General features: G+C 48.9%; 1 protein-coding gene and 2 non-coding genes across 3 annotated transcripts; all 3 read right to left on the bottom strand.

Annotated features, from left to right (window-relative positions):
• Positions 1 to 148: 148 nt before the first annotated feature.
• RPL17 (ribosomal protein L17) lies at positions 149 to 4558 on the bottom strand. Its single transcript, XM_066569089.1, has 7 exons — positions 4521 to 4558; positions 4118 to 4170; positions 3986 to 4026; positions 2648 to 2782; positions 1606 to 1704; positions 724 to 915; positions 149 to 240 (listed from the first exon to the last, which is right to left on the bottom strand). The coding sequence occupies exons 2-7, from the start codon at positions 4155 to 4157 to the stop codon at positions 193 to 195; spliced, it is 555 nt and encodes a 184-aa protein (XP_066425186.1). The 5' UTR covers positions 4158 to 4170; positions 4521 to 4558; the 3' UTR covers positions 149 to 192.
• Positions 575 to 642, bottom strand: LOC136569464 (small nucleolar RNA SNORD58). The gene has a single exon (XR_010785357.1). It is a non-coding gene; the product is annotated as a small nucleolar RNA SNORD58 (small nucleolar RNA).
• LOC136569465 (small nucleolar RNA SNORD58) lies at positions 4248 to 4316 on the bottom strand. Its single transcript, XR_010785358.1, has one exon. It is a non-coding gene; the product is annotated as a small nucleolar RNA SNORD58 (small nucleolar RNA).
• Positions 4559 to 17000: the final 12442 nt, after the last annotated feature.

Here is a 17000-nt window from a genome sequence, read left to right as displayed (position 1 = left end):
TCCCTGCACATGGCAGGGGTGGCACTGGATGGGCTCTAAGGTCCCTTCCCAGCCACACCACTCCATGATTCTGTAAAATTCACTGCCCCTGACCCACAGCAACACTCAGCGCAAGGTCAGAACTTGTAGCAGAGCAACATAATCGATCCAAATTTTAAAAGATTTTATTTATATACATCTGTCCAGGCAGATTTATTCCCGAGCCATTAGCTTTTGCTTCTTCAGCTTCTTCTGGGAGATCTGGGAAGCAAACACACAAAAAGAACAGTGAAATTAGACTTCCCAAAACATCTCAAAGTTATCTTTTAGAAGTGCTGCAAACTATTAGGAATTGTTAATTAGGAATTCCCCCACAAATGATACAATCATCACACCTGCACATGAACAGGAATCCCTACAAGCACTACACTACATTGCTTGCAGGTTCTAAACTAAACTTATTTTATTGCACACACCCAGGGTTCACACACATAATGCTGTAGCTGCTTTGAGGCAGGAAAGAACCAACCCTCCGCGCAATTAAAACATGGTTCTCAGGGCTTTTAAATACTTGAGTTGGAAATTAAAAAATGGGGTTGCTCAGAAAGAACTGATTTTTTTCATGGGCATTCCAAAGGTGTCCTAAGATTGTCATCACAGCAACCCCTCTCTGCCAGACCCTCGGCTGTCCTGACAGCATCACAGGAACAGAGCACACGACACAGAGCACACAACACCTGGTACCTTTTTCTTTTGGGCAACTTCCTCCTCCGGCTTGGGCACGATCTGCTCCTTCTCCGTGAGGATCATCTCAATGTGGCACGGGGAGCTCATGTAGGGATTGATCCTGCCGTGTGCCCGGTACGTGCGCCGGCGCATCTTGGGAGCCTTGTTCACCTGGATGTGCTCGATCACCAGGGAGTCCACATCCAGACCCTGGCATGGAAGAAAATCTGTGAGCCACTTTCATCTTTAAATAATTCATTTCTGCAGCAAGAACTGCTGCTGGTGAATGAAACAGCCAGGCTTGGTGGTGCCATGGAGCTCAGGGTGTTCCAAGGATTCACCACTGATACAGCCAAATTGGTGGTATCATGGAGCTGAGGGTTTTCCAAGGATCTGCCAATGGAACCGCTGAGCTTGGCAGTGTCATGGAGATGAGGACTTACCAAGCAAGCATCATCTAAAATGACAAAGTCCAGCCCTCACACATCACAAATAATTTAAAATTGTGCTGATGGCTCATTGTCTATGGTTATTTCATGGTTACTCAAAGGTACTACTCCAACACTGCCTGCAAAGCTACCAGATTAAGCCTATAACAAAGATAGCAACTGACCAAGTCAGCTAGTGATTTCACATGTTTTAATTTCACAGATTTTGAGATATCTGAACAGCCGTTTTGTTAAATTTTTAAATTTAGATTTCCCCTGTGAAAAACTGCTGCTGCCATTTACCTTGAGGAACACACATAGCCTGCTTTAACAGGGAGCCACACCAAACCCTCCCTACAATTAAGTATTGCGGATGAAGCAGGTGGCAAGTGGCTCTCCAGGTCAGTGACACCCAGGCCAGGGATGCTGAGAGAGGGCCTGACACCACTGCTTTGTGCTCAGTAACACCCACCTTGAGCTCAGCATTGCTCTCCGCATTCTTCAGCATGTGCAGCAAGAACTCTGCGCTCTTCTTGGGCCAGCGGCCCTGTGTCCAGCCCCATTGCTTGGCCTGGAATGAGAGAGCAAACAATGGGAGTCTGCTTTTGACCTGGTCCATTCCAGTTACCTTCTACACACCTTTAACTTGCCATTATCACAGAATGGTTTGGGCTCAAGGAGACCCTGAAGTTTATTCGGTGTCACCCCTCGCCATGGGCAGGGACACCTTCCACTGTCCCAGGCTGCTCCAAGCCCCATCCAGCCTGGCCTGGGACACTGCCAGGGATCCAGGGGCAGCCACAGCTGCTCTGGGCACCCTGGGCCAGGGCCTGCCCACCCTCCCAGCCAGCAATTCCTAATTGCCAAGAGCCCAAAATCTGTGCCTGCCCTCTGGCAGTGGGAGCCATTGCCTGGGTGCTGTCCCTGCAGGCCTTGTCCCCAGTCCCTGTGCAGCTCTCCCGGAGCCCCTGGAGGCCCTGGCAGGGGCTCTGAGGTGTCCCTGGAGCTTCTCTTGTGCAGCTCAACAGCCCCAGCTGTGCCAGGCTGGCTCCAGAGCAGAGGGGCTCCAGCCCTGGCAGCAGCTCCGTGGCCTCCTGTGCACTGGCTCCAGCATGTCACTATCCTTCCTGTGCTGAGGACCCTGCATCTTATGGATATAGATTAGAATGGATTATCATCTACTTTATTTTGCTGTAGACCAAACCCCACAAAATTTAATCCCTTGACTTAATGCTGCCAACTAGATGCTGACACTCCACGGAGATGCATCCTCTGGAATTAATAGCCTTTCCTCCCTCTTGAGCAACATGATCTGGTGGAAGATGTCCCTGTCCAGGGAACTGGAGTGAGATGAGCTCTGGGGGCCCTTCCAACCCAAACCACCCTGTGATTCCATGTTTTAATGCAGATTTTCCACCAGCAATGACAGACTACACCCACACCCCGTCCCCATCACCTTTCTGTGTTAAGCACCCAGGGCCAAAGTCTCCCTGCCGGGGTTCCCAGGAGCTCACCTGGGCGCACCTCCCGACGCCGCCGTTGTAGCGCCGGAAGGGGACACACTGCTTCTTCAGGGTGACATCCTTCAGGTACTTGGTGGCCTTGCGGATGTGCATGCCCTTGATGGCCTGCGCCGTCTCTCGGGTGTTCTGCCAACACAGGGCACAGAAAAGATCCTTCGAACAAATCCTTACAGGAGACAGCACGAGCTCAACCCTGCCTCTGCCCTCCCTGGATACAATTCCGTCCACTCACTAAAGAATACCTAAGTCTAAGACTGAAAAATAATTAATAATTAACATTTTTTTACTCTGTTACCACTTTTCTAACCCCTGGTATGACTGCCACTACTAAATTTGTGTTTCCAGCATACTTTTTTTTCTTTTTTTTTTTTTTTTAGGAAATATGTAAGTCTCAATAAAATTATAATTTTGGTACCTATACTATTCATGGCTCCTGTTTGGCCACTAATCTAACAAGGTAAGATTCGGATGGATAAATTCTCACTAAAACCTCAAATACAGCACCTCAGAGGAACCGATGAAGAAACACTGGGGCAATTGTTAACAATGTTGTTTTCTCTAAAAGAATCATAAGAGAAGAAAAGGCTCAGAAAGAAAAATTAAGGATAAAAGATCGGTCTTTTAGACAGCATTTACTGATTGTGTAAGCCAGCTTTAAGTATAATCCTACCTATTCCTAATAAAAAAAAAGAAAACCAAAGTTAAAACTTCGTATTACACTAAGCAGAAAATGATCTGCTAAGTTCTAGTTTCATGATTAAATAACACTTCTGAGTTGTTCTCTGCACCTAAGCCTTTTCCAGATGAACTGAGTTCCTAGTGCCAAACAGCACAGAACCAAAAAGAGTAGGAGAAATTAGACAATTTCACACCAAACACTAGCCCAGCGTCTGATAAATTTACTCCAACTGTTTTGCTGCTGTATTTTGTTAACTGAATTAGACAAGGACAATTCTAGAATCTAGACTCTTTAATTTTTTGTGGATGGAGACCATTACAAGCAGCTGACAGCAGTTCTTTAGTGATTAAAGAGTAAAAGACACTTCCTTAAAAAGAGGAATATTGGGAAGAAATTCCTGAGGGCGAGGAGGCCCTAGCACAGGGTGCCCAGAGAAGCTGTGGCTGCCCCTGCATCCCTGGAAGTTTCCAGGGCCAGGCTGGACGGGAGCTGAGTCCCTAACCACAGCAGAGGTGGAAAGAGATTATCCTTACAATCGCTTTCAATCCAAGCCATTCTGGGCTTCTTTTAAAAACTAACAAGAAAAACTAGCAAAAACTACTTAAAACAAAAAATAAATTTACGATTGCTGCTAATCACACACTCCTTACCTTGAAATGCACACGCAGGTTAGATCCCCGGGACTTGCATGCTACAAGAGAGAAAAAAGACCAAGTTTTAGAATCAAAACCTCACTGGCTTCCGGGAAATCCCACACGAACTCTCCTAAAACAGCAACTCACATTTCGTCGGGTTCTCCGGATCCAGGGAGTAGCGCACCATCTTGAGAGCTCAGCTGAAAAACACCAATTGAAACATAATAAATCTCTAACACTAGCACACAGGACCCGGACTACTCCCCTTACCCCCGCAGCTGCTCAGAAATTACGTATTCTTTTCACAGTTACATCCAAAGGTGTCCTAAGAAAGTCATCATCGCAGCCATGGATTTTCTCAGGCCTGCCCCTTCCCCGCATCCGCGCCCGCCCTCCCGCGCTCCATCCCGGGGAATACCGCGGGCGCGGGGCATGTCGTAGCGATCCCGGTGTCCGGGACGCCGGTGCCGGCGGGGATGGGGCGGGATGGGGCGGGATGGGGGCGGATGGCGGCGGCTGGCGCGGGGCCGGGCCGACCATGGCTGCTCACCTCGGGGCGGCGGCCGCAGAGGAAGAGGAAAGGCGGGGCGCGCCGCCAGCGCGCGCGCGTCTCGCGAGATTTCCGGCGGGGGGACGGTCCCAGGGAGCGCTCCGCCCCCAAGATGGGGGCGGGTTTCGCTGTGAGGGAGATGCGCGCCCGGAGCGGGTCCTTCGCCGAGCCTGTGAATAAAGCCTGCTCTGGGGAAAGACATCGCGGTATTCGCGCTGCCGTGGGGAAACACACCGCGTTATTCACCCTCAGCTCGTAGTGCTGGTGCTTTTAGCAGGGAGATCAGCGTGCCTCTGGCACAGCACCACCACCCTCCCAAGGGAGGGGATTGCCCCGCGCCGATCCGCGCTGAGCACCTTGAACGCTGTGAGCAGAGTTGGTCACTGCAATATAAGAAAGACATTGAACTGTTAGCGCCAGAAGGATGGCTACGGAAATGGTGAAGGGCCTTGAGCGGAAACCGTGTGAGCGGCAGCTGAGGGCACCTGGTCTGTTCAGCTGGAGGGAGGGGAGATTTATCGCAGTTATAACTTCCTCGTGAGGGAAGAGAAAGGTCAGGAATTGATTTCTTCTCTCTGGTGATCACTGACAGGACCCAGGGACAGCTGGAGCTGTTCCAGGAGGTTTAGGTTGGATATCAGGAAAAGGCTCTTCCCCATAGGGTGCTGGCACTGCCCAGGCTCCCCAGGGAATGGGCACGGCCCCGAGGCTGCCAGAGCTCCAGGAGCCTTTGGGCAGCACTGCCAGGGATGCTCAGGGTGGGATTGTTGAGGAACTGGATTCGATGGCCCTTGTGGGTACTTTCCAGCTCAGGATATTCTGTGGTTCATTCAGTCAGGATCATTCAGATTGGAAAAGACTTCTCAGATAATCAAGTCCCAGCTTTCCCTGATCTCCACCGTGTCACCAGCCCAGAGCACTCAGTGCCACGTCCAGGCATTCCTTGGACACCTCCAGGGTTGGGGACTCCAACACCTACCTGGGCAGCCCCTTCCAAGTCCTTTCCAGGAACAAATTCCTCCTGATGTTCAACCTGAGCCTCCCCTGGCATAACCTGAGGCCATTTCCTCTTGTGCTGTCCCTTGTCCCTTCAGGGAGCAGAACCCGACCCCCACCTGAGAGCACAGAATTATTACGTTTGGAAAAGGCCTTTAAGATAACAGGGTCTAACTTTCATCCCAACAGCCACCACCGTGTTCACCATTAGATGGCAGCTCAGGATGGGAATAAAGCAGCACATCGCTCACAGAGGTGTCCCCGAGACCAGAGCGAAGAGATTAATTCAAATTCATATTTATAAACCTCAACTGGTATTTACTGCACCATTATAAAATAATCACAGACTGACTCATTGAAATAAAAGATTTTTCCTTCCCATTTGAGGCAGCATTTGCAACTAGAACTGCTTGGGAAGCAGCTCAATAAAAGCAAAATATTTCCTGAAAGTGGTGCAGCAAAAGTGTCATTGAGAAAAAAATGACAGAATGGAGGGAAAAAAGAGACATATTCCTGAGATGGCAGTAATCTGGTGTGCAGGCACCTCCCCAGCATGAGAGTCTGGGTTTAACTCTGAGTTTAGAAATAAACAGAGGAAGAACTTGCTGTCCATCTAAATCCTATGAACAGGAGGTTGGTTTTGGATCTCTTGTTTAGGGCTAAAAAGCCCCAAAGTTCTGCAGCTAGGACTTTACCCAAATGGGAAGAGGAAAATATTTGAGCTATCACAAATATTTACCTGGCTAAAAACCATAAGAGCTCTAGTTGTTTCTGCAGCTCTCCATTTACCTGCCTTAAAATGTGCCTTTTTCTTTGGTTTTGGGGAAGCTCTCTGCAAAGTCTCCAAGCAACTTTCAAGCACTGATCTCAAAGCCTGAAACATGCTGGGGTGTGGGCAGATATTATTTCTGAATAGTATCTGTAGAATCACAGAATTATTTGGAAGGAACCTTAAAGGTCATCTCATCCCACACCCTGTCATGGGCAGGGACACCTTCCACTGTCCCAAGTTGCTCCAAGCCCCATCCAGCCTGGCCCTGGGCACTTCCAGGGATCCAGGCCACAGCTTCTGTGGGGAACAGTATGTAGCACTAAGTTTTCAGGTACAATAAATTAAAACTGGCTTAAGCTGGGATCCTCAAACACTCCCACAGCCTTACCCACCACACCGTGGGAATCCCCTCTCTGAACACACCTGAATGCAACTCTTCTTCATCCTTTCTGCCCTTCCCTCTGCACCTTCCTCTGTTTTCTTTATGTGAGAAGCACCTTTACACACAGCTGCTTCTGTGGCAGCAGTGCACAAAAGCGAGGAGATGTTCAAGGAAAGCTGGAGGAGAGGTGTGAAACACAAGTACTTGACACATGATGGAGATTATCACCTGTGTTCATCAATCAAACCCTAAATAAACACATTTTCAGTTTCCCCACAGGTGGAACTGTTTTGCTCAGCTTATAAGGGTTTGCAGTGATGGAAGGTTAGCACAGAATCACGGAATGTCCCGAGCTGGAAAAGGCTCGCCAGGGTCATGGGGTCCAACTGCTGGCCCTACACAGACACCCCAAAAATCCCAACCTGTGCATCCCTGTGAGCATTGTCCAAATGCTCCTGGAGCTCTGGCAGCCTTGGGGCTGTGACCCTTTCCCTGAGATGTTTTCAGCTTTGTTGGGAGCTTGACAAGAGCTCTTGTGGGCAGCCTAGCACATTCCTGGTGCTGGGATCAGGGCTGAGGCAGCTGAGCTTGTGCCCTAGTTGGGATTTCACCACATTTTTCCCCCACTGCACCACCTGCCTGGGATATTTGGGTTAACTGAGTTAACTCCAAAAGAGCTTTCAGATACTAAGCAGAAAATTCAGGCAGGTGAATCCAAAACTGTATTCTTGAAAACTCCTGTATTGGAAGCAGGTGCCTGCTAATTGTACGGGAACCTCAAATCCACAAATCCACAGGACTTTCCCTCAGGCTCCGCTGCTGCCATCCCTCTTGCTCCCCTGTCCATCCTGCCCAGCCCTGGTGCCTGTGCTGTGCACACCCAGGGGGACCTGGGTGTGTCCCAGCAGGGATGGACAGCAAACACCCAGCTGTGCCTGGACCTGAGCAGAGCCTCTGCTTTGTGCTCTGGCAGCTTCTGCTGGGAACATCCTCCTGTGGAGGGTGGATCACAGTGGCAGCAGAGGCTTCTGCCATCTCCTCTGCTCTGGAGCCAGGCTGGGAGAGCTGGAGGTGTCCACCTGCACAAGAGAAGGCTCCCAGCAAAGCCATCTAAGGGGCTCCAGGAGAGCTGCAGAGGGACTTGGGGCAAGGGCTGGAGAGACAGGACACAGGGAATGGCTTCCCCCTGTGATGGGGGATAGATGGGAAGGAATTCTTGGCTGTGAGGGTTGGGAAGCCCTGGCACAGGTTTCCCAGAGCAGCTGTGGATACCCCAGCCCTGGGAGTGTCCAAGGCCAGGTTGGATGGAGCTTGGACCAACCTGCAATAGTGGAAGGTGTCCTTGTCCATAGCAGGGGTGAAGCTGGATGAGCTTTAAAGTCCCTTCCAACCCAAACCTTTCATTGATCCCATGATTCTCTCCTGTGGCTGTGCTCCTGGGGTTGGAACGTGGCTGTATCCCTCATCCTGCCATGGAAAGGCCTAGCAGGCAGTGGGGAGTGTTCAGGTACTGGAGTGTTGCATCATGCAAGTCCTTTTGTGTCTTTAGCTGTGAGGGAGCAAGCAGCCTTATCAGTGCTACTGGGAGCCAAATGTGACAATTAGCCAATGTCCCTGACAGTCCTCATCCCTCCTGACCAGAGGGACAGCTCCAAGACTGGCTGGAGTTATGTTTTCTCTGTGCTGTGGGCTGTGCTGAACCCCTGCAACACAGAGAAACACTGGGGCTGACTGACCAAGCTTAGCTCTGGCTCACTAAAACACATTCTGTATCTGCTCTTCTACAGGAGAGGGCCTGACCTGTTCTTTGCACTGGAATGGAAGCCAATTCCTCAAATCTTTTTGTAAGATATCTTGGCATTTCTCTTAGAGACCCAGCTTTTGGAGTCCAAGGGTTATGTGGGGATATTAAACTGTCATTCATGAAATTGCACACAAATAGTTCCTTGTCCTAATGTTTAAGCAGAAAATCTTGAAGACAAAGACATTTTAAATTGAAACCAGCTTGAATGCTGCAAACACTGAGGATTTTCAACCATCAGACAGCCGGCTGTATTTCCTTCTGTGAAATCCTCTCTGCTGACCAGCCTACAGTCTCCTGCCCTCCTTGTCCCAGATGCTTGGCTCTTCCAGAGGCACAGCTCACCCCCACTGTTTGCCTTTTCCTCCCACAGTCAACAACACAGCAGCACTTGGACACATGGTAGGCAAGTTCTCTAGCTAAAGGGCTTTCCACAAACATCTCGAAATCTACTGATCCAGTCAATGAGACACAGGAGCAAGATCCTAGAATTGCAGAATCATGGAATGGTTTGGGTTGCAAGAGACTTGAAAGATCCATTCCCACCCCCTGCCATGGGCAGGGACACCTTCCACTGTTCCTGGTTGCTCCAAAGCCCCATCCAGCCTGGCCTTGGGCACTGCCAGGGATCCAGGGGCAGCCACAGCTGCTCTGGGCACCCTGTGCCAGGGCCTCACCACTGTCCCAGCCAGCAACTCCTTCCCAATATCCTGTCTGTGCCAGGGCCCCCCCACCCTCACAGCCAGCAATTCCCTCCCAATATCCTGTCTATCCCTGCTCTCTGGCAGTGAGAAGCCATCCCCATGTCCTGTCACTCCATGGAAAGTGGGGAAATGCACCTCCAAAAATGGACTGACCTTCATCAGAGATTTGTTCTGCATCAGTAATTCTGTCTTGGTCACTTGGAGAGCTCAATTATGTCACCACTCCACCCTGTGACTTTCAAGAAGAGATTCTTCCATAGGGAGCATCTTACTTAAGGAGGTAAGTTATTTATATGCATATATTTATGAGCATATATCTGTACATACATATATAACTCATCCTAAGTGTATCATCTAAAACATGTGAACAACTTAAATGTTTTTGATTCCCTAAGGGTCCTCCTAAAACACAGGCAATTCTTTACAAGGAGAGAGTAGCTGCACATCCTGTTTAAATAATTTTTGTCGTGTGTATGCTGTACCTAGAGCAGGGGTGAGGAAAGAGCTGGGGAGCTCAGTGTCAGGACAGCTGAATATCTGTGCTCGCCATCACCACTGCTGGAACGTGACGCAGTAGCCACAGCACCTTCCCCACACTGCTGGTGACCTGCCTGCCAGGATCATAGTCAAAACAAGGAAAAAAACAAAGCACAGCAATCGGTGATGTAGTCTTAATACTAAACTTTTTTGGCATGTTGTCCAGAGCTATGGATTCATCCACCCCCTACACACCCAGCTAGGACAGAATCAGTGGTAAAACAAACCTCCTGTGTGATTAAATAACCTTGTAGCTAAAGTGTGTGTTTATTCAGTGCAGTTTTTGACAGCAAACCCATTTACGCAGGTTGTGGAGGTCTATGACTGCTTGTTCCTCACTTTAATGGCCAGGAATGGACAATCTCCATGATGAGTGAATAAAGGCATCATGTAACTGCCTGATCACAAACACTTCCTGGGATAAATTAATTCCTGGGTTTATATTTGCCCTAACCTGTCCAGCTTATAACCAGTAAGTACTGCTTTAAATGTGCTTTTGATTAATGAAACCTAAATTATCCCTGGAATCAGGGATATTGACCACAATTTAGTCACAAATTTAACTATGGGGAATTCTGTTTAAACAAAAGAGAATGGTTGAACCCTGAAGCAGGTGGGCTAGGGACAATATCCTGGGCAACCAGCTCTGGCTGACTCTGCCTTGAGCTGCAGGGGGGTTGCTCTGGGAAGCTCCTCTGGCCCTTTCCAGCCTCAGCTTCTCTTGATCTTTGAATCCTGTCAACATTTCTAAAGCTGAGTGTGCCCTGTACTGTGAAGCAGAGCCTCAAACTCCCTTTGTTGCACTGCATCTCCTAAACAAAATGGATCAAAGAATCCTCTTCCTCCTCCTCCTCCTCCTCTCCTCTGTTACAGTTGTGATTATTAATGTGGCAGTGCTGGGCTGGCAGTTGGACTCAATCACCTAAGAGATATTTTCCACCCTTAAATGATGCCATGATTCTGTAAGTCTGTTGGCCGTTTTTGCAGCTGCCCTGCTCAGGAGCTCCTCTGGGTCAGCTGATAAACTCCAACCAAACTCTCTTTTCTCTTTCAGGGGCTTCTCCACCTCCCTGCTGGCAGACAAAGCATGCAGGGACCTGGGACAGGAGCATCCTTACCAACAGGACCCGGCTTTGCAGAGTTCTGCTCAGAGCTGGGAGATGAGCTTGCATGATGCCTATTAACACAACCCGTGCCAAAATTTCAGCCAGCAGACAGCTTTCTATTCATGGCACAGCGAGAAGCAGCAGCCCTGAACATCTAAACTTCATGTCCATAGCAATTTTTGCAGCATCTGCATTTTTCATCTCAGTGCATGGCTTTTGTGGTCATTCCTTACAATTCTTATGGTCAGAAATTCTTCCCAAGTTTCTGATCCCTCCATCTCTGACGATTGCAGTGTCTTCCTGTCCACAAGACGCAAACAGCTTGGATCCCAAATGTCACCTCTGAGGTCATCCCTCCTTCCCATCTTGCTCCACGGCTGTTTTCCAGTCATCCAGCTACTTCCCTCTTTGCTATTACAACAACTCTGACACAAGCCCCCTCTTTCAAAGCTTTCCCTATCTGTCCAGCTTATTAATCCTCTCTAGCTGCGCTGCCCTCCCCCTCTCCAGCCTCTCCCCTGTGCTCTGCCTGGTCTTTTGCAGCATGGCCCAGTCACATGCGGTGCTTGGGAAGGTCATATGATGGGTAGGGACTGCCGGGCTAGGCTGTGGCAGGGGCCCCTAGAGGCAGCACACCTCCAGCTCCCCTCCACCCTCAGCCATCAGCTGCCCCGTGACTCACTCAGGTGCTGGACCTGCATCCTGCACAGCACGGCACGGAAGGACAGGCACAAGAAGGTGCACAAGGAGAGTTCCCTTCAGGGAGCTGATTAGTGGGATGGGTCCTGCACCCATATCCCAGACTGGGGACGTCTGCTGCTACTGCTCCCCTGTCCTACCTGCCCAGCAGGCCTGTGCTTAGGGGATGCCACCCTTGCTCTGTAAAGTAAATCATAAAATGGAATCCCAGAATGATTTGGGTTGGAGGGGATCTTAAAAATCCTCTCATTTCACCCCTCTGCCATGACTTGGGATACCTCCCACTAACCCAGGTTGCTCCAGCCTGGCCTTGGACACTGCCAGGGATCCAGGGACAGCCACAGCTGCTCTGGGCACCCTGGGCCAGGGCCTGCCCACCCTCCCAGCCAGCAATTCCTAATTGCCAAGAGCCCAAAATCTGTGCCTGCCCTCTGGCAGTGGGAGACATTGCCTGGCTGCTGTCCCTGCAGGCCTTGTCCCCAGTCCCTGGGCAGCTCTGCTGGAGCCCCTGGAGGCCCTGGCAGGGGCTCTGAGGTGTCCCTGGAGCTTCTCTTGTGCAGCTCAACAGCCCCAGCTGTGCCAGGCTGGCTCCAGAGCAGAGGGGCTCCAGCCCTGGCAGCAGCTCCGTGGCCTCCTCTGCACTGGCTGCAGCAGCTCCAGCTCCTTGTGCTGCTGGAGCCAGGGCTGGGGCAGCTCTGCAGGTGGGCTCTCACCTGAGCCCAGGGGCACAGGAGCAGCATGCCCCACCTTGACCTGCCTGTCACACTGCTGGTGATGCAGCCCAGGGTGTACCTCACCTGTACAGAGAAGCCCTTTTGCTTTTCCCCTATCCTCACTGCAGTCTTTCTGCTTGTCTGGACTGGGAAGTTCTGGGAGGAATGTCTGCAGCATCTGTACATTACAGACAGGAACATAAATTCAAGGCACTAAGAAATGCCCCAAACTCTTCCTGATTAATTACAGAACATTTGACTCTTCCTAATAAGCTCCACACACTCAATAAACACAATAAATGAGAGAAGTTAGGCAATTAGGAATAAATGGCCAGAAGGTGAAACAGAGCCTGATGAGGACCAGCCTCCCACCATCCCATTGCAGACTCTGCAAAGAGACGTAGTAGGTGTCCTTTTCATGGAGACATTGAGTAATAAGACTGGATTCAGGGATGGGATAACCAGTGAGTTGTCAAAGTAAAATGTGCAACCTGGTGAAAATCAAAATGAGTAATACTGTTGGCGTAAGTAAAGCCAACATCTGAAAAAAGCAGGAGACTCTGTGTATTTCCAATGGTGACTTGAGGCTTTCCCCTACCTCTGGCAGATCCCATCTCTACACTCTGCATGGGTTGCAGAAGACAAATGGTTCAAAGGGAAGGGTAAAGGAAGAACAGGGTGCTGGAGAGCAAATGACACTGACCTTGATGAAACACAGCCACATCTTGTGCAGCTTATTCCTGTCCTCAAGCTGTTTGTCACCCTTTTTCTTCACACAAAGGCTGGTGCGTAAAGTCTGTGTTTGTGGTTTAAAATACGATTCCTCTTCAGTGTGTGAATCACAGTGAAATACTGCCACAGGGTCTCCTAAACACCAGCTGAATCAGCAATCAGGACCAGAAATAGATGAAGAATTTCTGTGAGCTGACACAACAACCGCCCAGGAAGAAACAATTATCTGAGTTTTGCAGTCATAAAGCCTGGGTACAAATTAACAATAATGGTGAGAACTAATGTATGTTTTTACAGGGCTTTGCTTAAGTGAGTAAAGAATTAATTGGTTTTAATAAAAAACTTGTTTACTTTCTAGTAGCCACTGGAAGTGGAGTGGTATGCTCAGAGTTTCATGCGTTAAAATGGATTTAGGAGTGCTGAAAATTAATAATAGAATAATAGAATGGGTTTCAGTGTAAGTTAAAGATCCACCTGTTTCCAAAGCCCCTTTCATGTGCAGGGACACCTTCCACTAGATGAGGTTGCTCCGAGCCCTTTCCAACTTGCCTCCAGACAACTGGTTTGGGCCTTAGTCTGGAGAGTTTTCAGAAAAGAATGAGATGTCAGCTTACTTGTTATTCTGCCAAAATACCAAACTCCAAGATTTTTTACCTGCTTATTACAGAACTAATCCCAAAGCCATAGCTCTGTCCAGTCCAACAGACCCATCTCAGTGGGCAGGAGGGCCGCTGCCTGCTCTGCCAGTTCTCAGAGTCTCCGCTGGTGCTGAAGCCCAGCTGAGTGTTGGGTACACCTCACTGGTGGTGCTACCACATCCACTCCACACTTGGGCCAAATGTTCCTGCAGATTTGAAGAAAAAGCTTTTGGATAAGGATATGCATTCTAAAGCAATCCCTAAATCAAACAGCTGCCCTACCAACTTATCTCTGGACTCCCTAGCAATCCCAGGCTCCTCTTATTTTGGTATTTCTTTCTTTGCTGGATGCAGGAAACTTAAAGCAGAAGCTCTGTTGGGGCCTCACTATCTGCCAGCTGAAGGATCAAGTAATCACAGACTTCTGAGATGTTTCTCCAGTCCCACCAAAACAGGACCTCAGAAAGGAGCAGAAGAATATCCCTCTGGCCACCCACAACACCTCTGCACTGCCAGTGGACTTGGCTGCAAGTCCATGTTCAAGCCCAGACATGCTCAGCATTCATCCAGCTTGGATGGAAAACGGTGAATTTTGCTTAAAAGCATAAGAAGAGAGAAATACACGTCATTCCTCAGCACAGACCTAAAGGCATCCTTGTCTGCAGAGTGGATGGAGCAGGCCCACCACACACCACCGGGCCTTCTGTCTGACACAAAGCAGCCTAGCAGCCTGGATCCGTCTCATGGACCACGAGACATGCTGGGAATGACAAGCTGAATTCCACTTGTCTGCTTGGGCACAGCAAACAGGCGTCAGGACACACAGAGCTCTCTCTGGCTTCCAGCCTGAGCTCCTGCGCAGCCCTGATGGGGATAAAGGAGGGCAGGATCACTCACAGCAACCCAGAGACTCATGCAAGACACGGGCAGGGGTGAAAAGAGATAAAAACCATCATAAAATCATTCCTGTTGCTCATATATACGTCTGGGAAAACAGCAGAAACTTGAAGAAGGAAGAATTTTGTCTGTGGTGAAGGGTGGTCCATGGTCCCCCATGGGGAGGGGGCAGCCAGCAGGGATCAAAGCCTCCTGGAAACCTCCCAGTGGATGGCGATGCCTGGAGACAGGTACAAACTGTAACCCTGTGTGACAACGTTCACAAGAATTAGCATTTCTCAGGAATGCGGGGATTTATTCTTCAGGGCCCACCATATCCGCGAGCACTGCAGCCCAAACACTGCACCAACAGAGCATGTGTTTGATAAGAACCCAGGAACAGATGCCAGCGGATTTAATGTGGGACAGGAGGCCCATTGCAGGTTTGCAGACTGCTGGCAGGGTCAGCTGTAAATATTCCTTCACAATCAAAGGCATTCATCTAAGGATTACATGCTGGGAGCTTTGTGGTAAAGTAAATTTGCAACTAACAGGACCATTAATAGTCAGACAGTTTAGTGGGCTCGCTGGCTGCCATTTATTTTCCCCCCAGTCATTTTTACTACATCTAAATACCATGGGGATGTGGGACTTGAATGAGGTGGCTTAAGAAATCAGCTTAGAAGGAGTAGGAGAAGGGGTTACCTCCAACAAAGAGAGCTCAACGGGGATCGAACCGGGATATCAATAGTGGGTAAGGCCACTGAAGCATGTGAGCTGATTTCATAACCTGCTGGAGATTAGCCTCTTCTGTAAGCAAACCAACCTACACAGGGGTATGAAGTATTGGTCCTATAAAGTGTGTTCATAGAGGGGATGTGTTTGAAAGGCTGAGGAGGGAAGGCAAAAAACTTTGTGGGGTAGGGAGTGGCTGTGGAACAAAGATACCATGGCCTGTTTGACACTCAGAACAAAAACAACCAGAGCAGAAACTGTGCTGCAGAAATAATATATCGCCCCTCTGCAGCAAGCACTAAGCATAAAATAATTGTGGTGAGATGGGATGATGACAAACCCAGAGTTCCAGGGCTGAGCAGGCACAGAGTGATACAAGAATTAACCTGGGATAATATTTCACTGAAGAGCTGCCTCTCCAGAATATCTGACATCTTGGGGTGCAGTCAGCTCTGCACCCCCATCCTTCCCAGGCCTTTGCCCCAGCTCAGCACACCTTGAGGCTGCTGCCATCCGAGCAGCCCTTCCCTCTCTCAGTTTGTTTGCTACCTCTCCTCCTCTGTCATCTCAGAAACAAACTAGGCAGAAGGAGCCATGTGGGAAACTAGCATCAATTCCACTGGATTATACTGCCTGTGTTTTGTAATTGAAAGAAATAACTGTTTTATAACTATTAAAAAAAAAAAACCTACCAAAAGAAAAAAAACAGAGAGAGGGAGAGATCCCTTTCTCTCCCCACCTTTTATCCTGTAAATCCTACTTGCTCTTTCACTGGAGAAAGGAAGAACCAGCCAGGAAGAATGGAGAGTGGGTGAAACACTCTCAGGTTTCTAAATGCACTCCCTGACACTGAATAACTGACCTAAAGCCATGACGTTTCTCCTTAGTTTGTTCAAATGAAAAGATTTTAATAGGAGCATCTTTAACTCTGGTTGGTATGCCATTGTTTTCACTAACCACTTCACAAGCCCAGGAGTCACAATTTTTCCCTGACAGGAGTGGCCAAATGTTCCACTTGTACCTTCCCAGCAATGTGAACACAACAGGCTGCAATCTTAGCTATGGGAATACTGTACAAATCCCTCTGCAGCCACTCATATCAGCAGTGGTACTCTGTCCTGGGCTGCAAAACTTTCTCTTTGCTGTGTTTCCACTGCAGGCCATCCATGGGAGGATGAGGGATGCAATGTTGGCAGCACTGTTCATGCAAAAGGCTGCTGTGAGTTTTCCTTGTTATCTCCAGCACCACTCACACCAGAATTACTCTATCTCTACAGGTTTTTAAAGAGGACGTGTGATGATGAAAGGTTTTCTCTTTTCCTTTCACGCTCAGCTCTTTAATGGGCTCATTTCTGCAAGGAAAGCAGGTGTCTACATGCTAATTTTAAAGACAGGGAAAAAGAGGAAAAAGAATAATGACAATTATTTTGCAGAAGTCTTCTGACTTCAGTCTCCTTGAAAGTCTTTCTGTTAGGGATGCTGAGCTCCTGCAGAAGACACTGACCATAACCCAAGTTTGAGATGTTCTTCTTGTATAGAAACAGCATTGAAAGTGTCTCCTTGATGGATACATGGGTGTGGAAACCTCTCAAATTAAATGCTGCTGCTCTAAAACCTGTCTAGTCCTTCCCTGAGAGCACCAGCAGACTTCAGACCTTTAAATATTTGGGCATCCTAATTTACATCCCATACTGATTTTAGTTTTTTGCTACTAAAAGAAGCTTGATTCCTCTCATGTACCTTCTACCTCCACATTTCAGGACTGTGCTCTGACTCACCATGTCTGGTG

Source organism: Molothrus aeneus, chromosome Z, assembly GCF_037042795.1.
Source record: "Molothrus aeneus isolate 106 chromosome Z, BPBGC_Maene_1.0, whole genome shotgun sequence".
NCBI classification, from domain to species: domain Eukaryota; kingdom Metazoa; phylum Chordata; class Aves; order Passeriformes; family Icteridae; genus Molothrus; species Molothrus aeneus.
Note: the sequence above shows the minus strand (reverse complement) of the source record. Positions and strands in the feature narration are given on the sequence as shown.